At 49.5% G+C, this 8,050-nt stretch overlaps 2 protein-coding genes across 3 annotated transcripts in view; both read left to right on the plus strand.

The window, feature by feature from the left end:
- Positions 1-2,781: 2,781 nt before the first annotated feature.
- On the plus strand, positions 2,782-5,530 carry Prr19 (proline rich 19). The gene is made up of 3 exons (XM_021219866.1): positions 2,782-2,892; positions 4,280-4,904; positions 4,988-5,530. The coding sequence occupies exons 2-3, from the start codon at positions 4,286-4,288 to the stop codon at positions 5,461-5,463; spliced, it is 1,095 nt and encodes a 364-aa protein (XP_021075525.1). The 5' UTR covers positions 2,782-2,892; positions 4,280-4,285; the 3' UTR covers positions 5,464-5,530.
- Positions 5,531-7,452: 1,922 nt separating this feature from the next.
- The window catches only part of Tmem145 (transmembrane protein 145), a 10,077-nt gene continuing 9,479 nt past the window's right edge, over positions 7,453-8,050 (plus strand). Inside the window, exon 1 of one of the 2 annotated variants that reach the window (XM_021219245.2) lies at positions 7,453-7,634. In XM_021219245.2, coding sequence (XP_021074904.1) covers positions 7,515-7,634 — 120 coding nt within the window. In that variant the 5' untranslated portion in view covers positions 7,453-7,514. The remainder of the gene's footprint in view (positions 7,635-8,050) is intronic. The other variant, XM_029531903.1, reaches the window with a different exon arrangement.

Below are 8,050 nucleotides of genomic sequence, written 5' to 3' on the forward strand. Positions count from 1 at the left end.
GTCAGATCTTGTTACGGATGGTTGTGAGCCACCATGTGGTTGCTGGGATTTGAACTCCGGACCTTCAGAAGAGCAGTTGGGTGCTCTTACCCACTGAGCCATCTCACCAGCCCCCCAACATTAGGTTTTTAATGGTATAAAATCTCAAATGCATACCTTCATGCCTCAGAGGCACCATCAGATCTACGTGGAAGAGGTGCAGAAAGATCAGAAATTGGAGATGGCTGCAGAGCCCAGCCCAGGTCCAACTTGGCATCAGTCCTACAGATCACCTTGCACCTCCTCGGCCTCTGCTCCTCTCTCTAGATACAAAGTTCCATCATCAACTTCAGGTGGGTGGCTCTGGACTCCAAATCCCATGTCTCTAGCCAAGGCCCCTTTCTTTCTTGTTCTTTCTTTCCCTGGCTCAAACTAAATCCCAAATCGCAGCACTTTCTCAGATGCCCAGGGTCTCGCTCACCCCTAAATGGCCTAGTTGTTTTCTGGCGGCCCCACCTAGAGAGGCTGAACGTTCAAACCTATCCATCCCTTCCGGTCGGCTTGACACTAACGTAGTGAAGAGTTTTATTTATTGTGTTCACATTCTCTCACAATCTCCTTCCCTAGATCTGGACCTGGCATGAAGTTGTTACTAAACAAGTACAGTGCTTGCGGAATGATATTAATTACATTAATGGGTCAGATCCTGCCTATCTCCATCCATGTGTTGGAGAGACAGATGCAGACATGACTGAGGAAGGGCCAGGACTCTGAGGCTTTATGTTTCTCTAGAACAGGACTTCTTTCCTGGATGCTTGTTTGGAGGTACGGTCTCATGTAGCTGAGGTTGACTTTAAACTCACCATCCTCACCATCCTCCAGCCTCTACCATGGTGAACAGGGTTTCTTCAACTTTTTCTACTTGAACCCCACTTTGGCCTGAGAAAGTTTTTTGGTTTGGCTTGATTTTTTTTTTTTTTCCTAAATAAGAGGTCTTATATAACTTAGGTTGACCCAGAATTCACTGTGTAGACCAGACTAGACAAATCTGCCCTAGTGATGGCAATAAAGGTATGCCCAACCATCCCCAGCCCAAGAAAGCTGTGTGTGAGTGTGTGGTTGTGTGTGAATTTGAGTGTGTGTGTGTTTATATCTTTGTATGGTTATATGTGCATTTGAATGTAGGTGACTGCAGAACCAGAAGTGGGTGTCAGATCTCCTAAAGCTAGAGTCAAAGGCAATGTGAGCTGCCCTGTATGGATGCAGGAAGTGAACTCAGTCCCTTAACCAGTGAGCTGCCTCTCCAGACCCTAGTCTGAGGAATTTTTATACTACCCTGTGCTTATGGGTATATATATATATATATATATATATATCCTGTGTAATATGGATATACACATCTAATATTTCCTGATACTATAAAGAAAAGGACTTAGAACAATTCTTTTGTACAGATATAATTTTATCATTTATTAAAAACAAAAGCACATCTGCATACTACTAAGCTGGGTTTACTTGTTTTGTTGTTGTTTTTTGTTTGTTTTTTTCTCTGTGTAGCCCTGGCTGTCCTGGAGTTTACTCTGTAGATCAGGCTGGCCTTGAACTCAGAGAGCCACCTGCCTCTCAGCCTCCTGAATGCTGAGATTAAAGGAATGTGACACCACCATCTGGCAGGAGAAATTTTATATACAGCCAAAATCTTGGAATTCCTAATATATCGTCACTGAACAGACTCTGAGGCAGTGGTCACTGGCATCGCGTAGCATGATGCTGTGTGCACTTCAAATGACACACTATCTGTTCCCAACCAAAGCTGCCATGAAATTATTTCATTTGTTTTGCTTTTGTCTTTTTGAGACAAGGTCTACGGAGTTGTCTTGCCTGTTCTGGATATAAGTCTATGTAGACCAGGCTGGTCTTGAACTCACAGAACTCCCCCTTCGGAGTGCTGGAATTAAAGGCCCTGCCACCACAAATTTTGAGAAGCAAAATTGATGAGCACCTTAGATTTATTAGTTTGATTCTGTTGTACTTTCAGAAACCTTTTACTAGTGCCAAAATTTTCATGGTATCCCCTCACTGTTTTATAACCCGGAGCTGGTTTCCTGAAGCAGTGTATGGACAAGGTTTGTGAGCTACTAAGGACCAGGAAGCATAAAGAAAAGAAACAGGTCATAATGTTACTAACATTTGGACAGGGATATACACTAGGGTAGTTTAATTTGACTTGAAAGCACCTGTAATTCCAGCACTTGCAAAGTAAAGGCAAGAGAATAGTTCTACCCTATCCTGAGTGAGCTGAAGGTGTGAGGGACATGTGCAGAGAATAGAGTTGGGGGTAGAGAAAATTCTGAAGCAAGCCAAAGAGTCAAACCTCGCAAGCATTCATTCACATGTATGTTGGTTCATTCCATCCTTCTACAAACCATATGGGGGAGGAAACTACTCCCAGCTGGTTTCACAGATTAGGCTCTGGGCAGTTACAAAGTTTTCTAAAGTCACAGAGCTCAAAAAATGCAGGTCCAGGAAAAGGCCATCTTTGTGTGCATGGAACCTAGCACCTTCCACTGGGACAGTCAAGTGGTCAGCCAGTAGCCTTAGCCAATCAGCATTGTGTAAGGCGGGCAGGCCTAGAGACCCTCGAAGCCAATCCAGTGAGGAGAGGGGCGGACTCTAGGCAGGGCTGGGCGGGGCCATAACTGTCAATCTTGGTGCCTCGTGCTTCTCCCTAGGCAAGGGGCGTGGCGAGGGGGAGCGCATGCGTGAGGCGTGCTTACTGGCTTAACACGCACTCACTCGAGGCCCGGAAGTGTGCGAACAGCTTCGAGGCTTGGGGGGTCTCTACAGAAAAGCAGCCACCGCTCTCCACAGCCGCGTGGAGTCCAGGGCGGGGGTCCGTTAGGAGAGAAGAGGGTGAGGCACCCCTCCCCCACCCTGCCCCTCCTGCACCCCAGCCTTATGCCTGCCCTCAGGAGTGGCCCACTCTCTGAAGGCTCTTGTGAATTATGTCCTCCCCGAAGCAAGCCCTTCGACTTCTCTGGGAGCCTTCTCTCCTGCCTTACGTCTTTTATTTTTAATATTTTGAGAGTAGTTTTAAAGACTCAGGCTGGCTGCAAGCTCATTCTGAAGTTGAGGATGACCTTGAGCACCTGTTCTTCTTCCGTCCACTTCCTAAACTTTGGGATCACAGCCTTTCACCACCATGCCTCCTCCTCTTTCCCACCTTCATTTACTATTTCCGGTTCCTGTACCTCCCCAGCCCTGGATTTCCCACCTGTTCTTTCTAGTTCCTCAGAGCTCTCCAGTTGCTTAATAACCTTGTTCCCAACTTCTATTTTTTGTTGTTGTTGTTTTGTTCATTTTGAGTCTTTTATATTCAAAGCTGACTTCAAATTCATGATCTTCCTGCCTCAGTCTTCCAAAGAGAGATGGATATAGGCAGGTACCACTCTGCCTGGTTCATCTTCCATCTTTTTTATTTATCTTCATTTACATGTATAAAAACATGTATATACTGACCTCCAGGCATAGGAACACAGGTCCATGTAATTGTTAAGCAAGTATTCTATCACTGAACTATATCCCCAGTTTTTGTGCTCAGAGTACCCATGTCCAAGAACCAGATTTTTTTCTTTTTAAGATTTGCTTTAAATTGTGTGTGTGTGTGTGTGTGTGTGTAGATGCCCACAAAAAGACAGCAGATCCCCTGGAGCTAGTTGGGCTGTATGTGACATCTGAGATGGGTGCTGGGAACTGAGCTCAGTCCTTTGATTGAGCTGCCATGTGGGTGCTGGGAATTGAACCTTGGCTATCTGGAAGAGCAGTTAGTGTTCTTTAACGGCTGAGCCATCCCTCGTGGCCTGCTGAGCCAGCTCTTTAGGCTCCCGAGACACAGACTGTTTAGAATTTTATTTTTATACAGGATCTCACTCTGTTACCTTAGCTGGTTTTTGAATTCACACTGTAGCCCAGGCAGGCCTCTTTAAACTTTTGATTTATCTGCTTCAGCCTTGTTGAGTAGATGGGATTAGAGACCTGCACCACGAGGCCTGGCTATTGTCTGTTAACTGTTTTTCCATGTTCTTATTCTCTGTTACCTTGTCCCCAATTTCCTGACATTTTTTCCTATGAACTACGTGAACTTCATTTTGGAGTTCTTGTGTGGCCAGGCCCTTTCCAGTGGCTGGCTGTATACTTCCCTCACCTCTTTAAACGGCATTCTTCCCTTTCCCCGCCCATCTTTTCCCTCTCAGCTACTGCCCTTGATTTATTTGCAGCTGATGACCACTCTGTCTTCTAGGATGTCATGGACCCTCGGAGACCAGTCCCTCAGCTTTTCCAGCAGCTTGAGAAACCTGGCCGAATTCGCCGTCGCAAGACCAGGAGGGAGCGAAATAAGGCCCTGGTGAGCAACCACAGGCCATTGGCCCGTCAGGATCCTCCCATATCCAGTCAGGATCCATGTGTGATCCTCCAGGATCCTGTGGCCTCTGCAGCCCCCAAGCTTGTTGTGATAACTCAAGGCAGGTTGAGCCGGGAGCACCGGGGTCTCTTCAACCATGAGGTGAAATCCCTGGATGTGGCCCGGCTGCTTAACAGAGATGCCTTGGAATCACATACCCCTCTGCTACCAACCAAGCCCTCCTGCAGCCTAGTCAGAGTCCAAGAACCAGACCTTCAGTCAAAAGGCAAGGAGAACAAGGTACCAGGAGGCTCAGGCCCAGGCCCACCAAATTCCCCAGATCTTCCTGTGTTGGGGCAACTGCTGGAGGAGTTGCAGTACCAACTGATTGTTCCACAAGCCTTTCCCAGGAGAAACCTAGTACAGGAGGCCAGAGACACCATCATAAGAACCTTACAGGGCCGCCATGGCTGTGTGCCTGATCTTGCCCTGGTGCTCCGAGGTTGCCAGCTACCCTTGCCTGGTGAGTCCACCTCCTCCTGTCATCCTCTCCTCCCCCCCTCTGTTGTAGTTCAAATGATCTCCTTGTTCTTTCTTCTGCACCAGAGGCCAAACCGAGGGTCCCCGAGAGACAGAGGACAGCACCTTCTTGCATCGAAGTTCCTGAGCATGCTCCACGGGAGGGGAGGCAAAGGACTCAGCAGGCAACAAAAGGGTGTGACCTTGCCATACTTCATACTTGCAGCAGCACCACCTCTGCACACAGGGGCGGCCAGGTGCAACCTCCAGGTCGCCAACTGCCATTCCTGTCCTCAGCATCTTCACCATCTGGAGCAGCATGGGGTCCCCCAACAGCTTTTGATATGCTGAAAAGCATCTGGCTCATAGCCACACCTCCCCCGTCCCAGCCCTGGGATGTCCGCCCACCTCAGCCTCTACCTCAGCCACCATCACCCTTGTTACCCAGAACGTCTGCCTTGGACTGGAGCCCCAACCCTCCTGCCCCACTGCCCAGTCTCTCCTGGGTAGTGACTCAGAGCAGTCCAGAGGCCTGGTCCTTCCCCCCAATGAGACTATACTGAGGAGACTAAGTCGGGCTGGGGGCAGCTATCCCACACTCCTGTCACCTCAATAAAACACCTTCTTTGTCCTCTTGATTTTCAGTGAGTGGCTGTCTCAGGAGAGTAGCTTTCTTTCTTTTGTTTTTGTTGTTTATTTATTTGTTCGAGACAGGGATTCTCAGTGTAACCTTGGCTGTCCTAGAACTTGCTCTATAGACCAGGCTGAGCTTGAACTCAAGAGCTCCACCTGCCTCAGCCTCCCGAGTGAGAGGGCTTTCTTTAGCTCTAAACTCCAAGGCCATGATGGATATCATCGCCTGTTTCCTTGTTGGAGCCCCAGGAGCCAACAGGAGAGGGTGCATGCCTCTCAGTGTTTGTTTGGGGTGGTGGAGACAGGAGGGTTCAGAGTTTATAGTTATCCTCTGAGCCAGCTGGAACCATGTGAGCCCAGTAAACCCCAACAAGACAAAGTGAAACAACTCTCTACTCCCCCAACCCCCACGGAGTAAAATTTGTCATCACCCCCCTTGGTAACAACTGGTCACATGGTAAAGAGTTCACACTCAAAGTTTTCCATGCAGTTATTTTTTTTCTCCTCAGTTTGTATGGTTTAATTTGATTAGGATTTTTCTTTTCGTTTTTTTCTTTTGTTTGTTTGTTTCTTTCTTTCTTTCTTTTTTTTTTGAGACAGTCTCCCTATGGTAGTCCTGGCTGACCTGAAACTTGCTGTGTAGACCAGACTGGCTTGGAATTTGGAGCAATCCACCAGTCTCTGGCTCCCAAGTGCTGGAATTAACTGCATGTACCATGTCTTACTCCGGGAATTTCATTTATTTGCCATTTTGGGAATGTGATTCGGGACACACAACCTAGGCACACATACTGCCACTGAGCTACATCCCCAGCCAGAAAGCTTGTTGTTCATACTTTTTCTTTTTTTGCTTGTTTTTTTCGAGACAGGGTTTCTCTGTGCAGCCCTGGCTGTCCTGGAACTCACTCTGTAGACCAGGCTGGCCTCGAACTCAGAAATCCGCCTGCCTCTGCCTCCCAAGTGCTGGGATTAAAGGCGTGCGCCACCACTGCCTGGCCTTTTTTCCTTTTCTTTTTTTTTTTTCATTTTTTAAACAGATTCTCACTTATGTGGTCCTGGCTGTTCTGGAATTTAATGCAGAGACCAGTCTGGCCTTCAATTCACAAGGAACTGTCTGCCCCTCACCCCCACCCCACAGGAAATGTGTCTAGCCAGAAAGCTTTTGAAATGACATTTTGAGCAGCAGTGAATTTTCTGCAGTGGAGGGCGAAGGATGAAGCCAGGAATGTTTGTTGGAGTCTGATGCTGAAGACCTTCCCAGGACTCTCAGTTGTCCTATGGGAAATGATAGAATTAATAACTGCGTGGGTGGGGGGCATCAAACAACACGAGGGGATAAGAGGCCCAATGATTTGTCCTAGGTCTTCCGGTGGGGACACGGCAAAGCCAGCCCTGGCAGCTAGAGCACTGGCTCCTCCATATCTCACCTTTGTCTCAAGCAGCTGGGGTTCACACCCTAGGGGTGGGGCAGGCAGTCAGGAATGATTGTTTTGTTAGAAGGTTTTACTGTGTGTGTCTTATGTGTGTGTTCCAGAACATTGTCTCATCTTCTGTGTGTCTATGGGCACAGGGTTTGCCAAATCTAGAGAATGGGTAATAATAGAATAGTTTGGGGTCAAAACTGAGGATCAGCGGTCAGGCCAGAGCTCAGTTTTCTCGGTTATAGGCATCCTGGAGCCTGCAGTCCAAAGAAGGCCCTTGCTTGCAGGAATGTGAGTTCAGTTTAGGACACACGCATCCTGAGGTTTCTTTTGAGACTCCTGTAGAAGAGGATCACAGCTGGGGTGAGGTGACAAGAGAATGTTCTCTCTCAGGTGGGAAGAGTAGGAGACAGTTTAGTCCATCCCGGAGGAGGGGGCGGAGACCGCTGCGTCCAGCGGCCCCTTTAATCGGGGGCGCGCGCTGGCTAGCCCGCGCGCTCTCGCCTCCGTCACCGGGCCGGAGCGGGAGCCGGAGCGGAGCCGAGGCCAGAGCGGGAGGAATGGAGCCCTCGCGCGCGCCCGTGCTGCGCCGCCTGCTGCCGCCGCTGCTGCTCTTGCTGCTGCCACTGTACCCCCGCGCCCGGGCCAAGTACGTGCGGGGCAACCTCAGCTCCAAAGAGGTGAGCACACTGAGCCCTTTCCTAGCGTTCCCTGGCCCGCGGGACCCAAGAGGGGATGATGCCGCCCCGCCCCCTGCGCCCCTCCCGGGCCGGGGCGTGAGGGATGGGGGCCCGGAGCAGGGAGGAGGCTGTGGGTTGGGGGTTGCATTGTGGCTGTCGAGGCCAGCCTGGGTGGGGAGGGTCGGTAGGCAGAGTCAGAGTTACGGGGAACAGAGACGCACCATTGTGGTGCTGAAGGGACAGCACCCCTCACTCCACCAAGTGGAGGTTGCCTGACCTGCTCAGGACCAGCAAGGAAGGTTTGAGAGATTGCCCAGGATGGCATAATGGCATGGTTTGTGGGCCCACCTTGGGGCTACTCTCTCTCTCTCTCTCTCTCTCTCTCTCTCTCTCTCTCTCTCTCTCTCTCTCTCTCT

The sequence above is a fragment of the Mus pahari genome, chromosome 19, assembly GCF_900095145.1.
Source record: "Mus pahari chromosome 19, PAHARI_EIJ_v1.1, whole genome shotgun sequence".
NCBI lineage: Eukaryota > Metazoa > Chordata > Mammalia > Rodentia > Muridae > Mus > Mus pahari.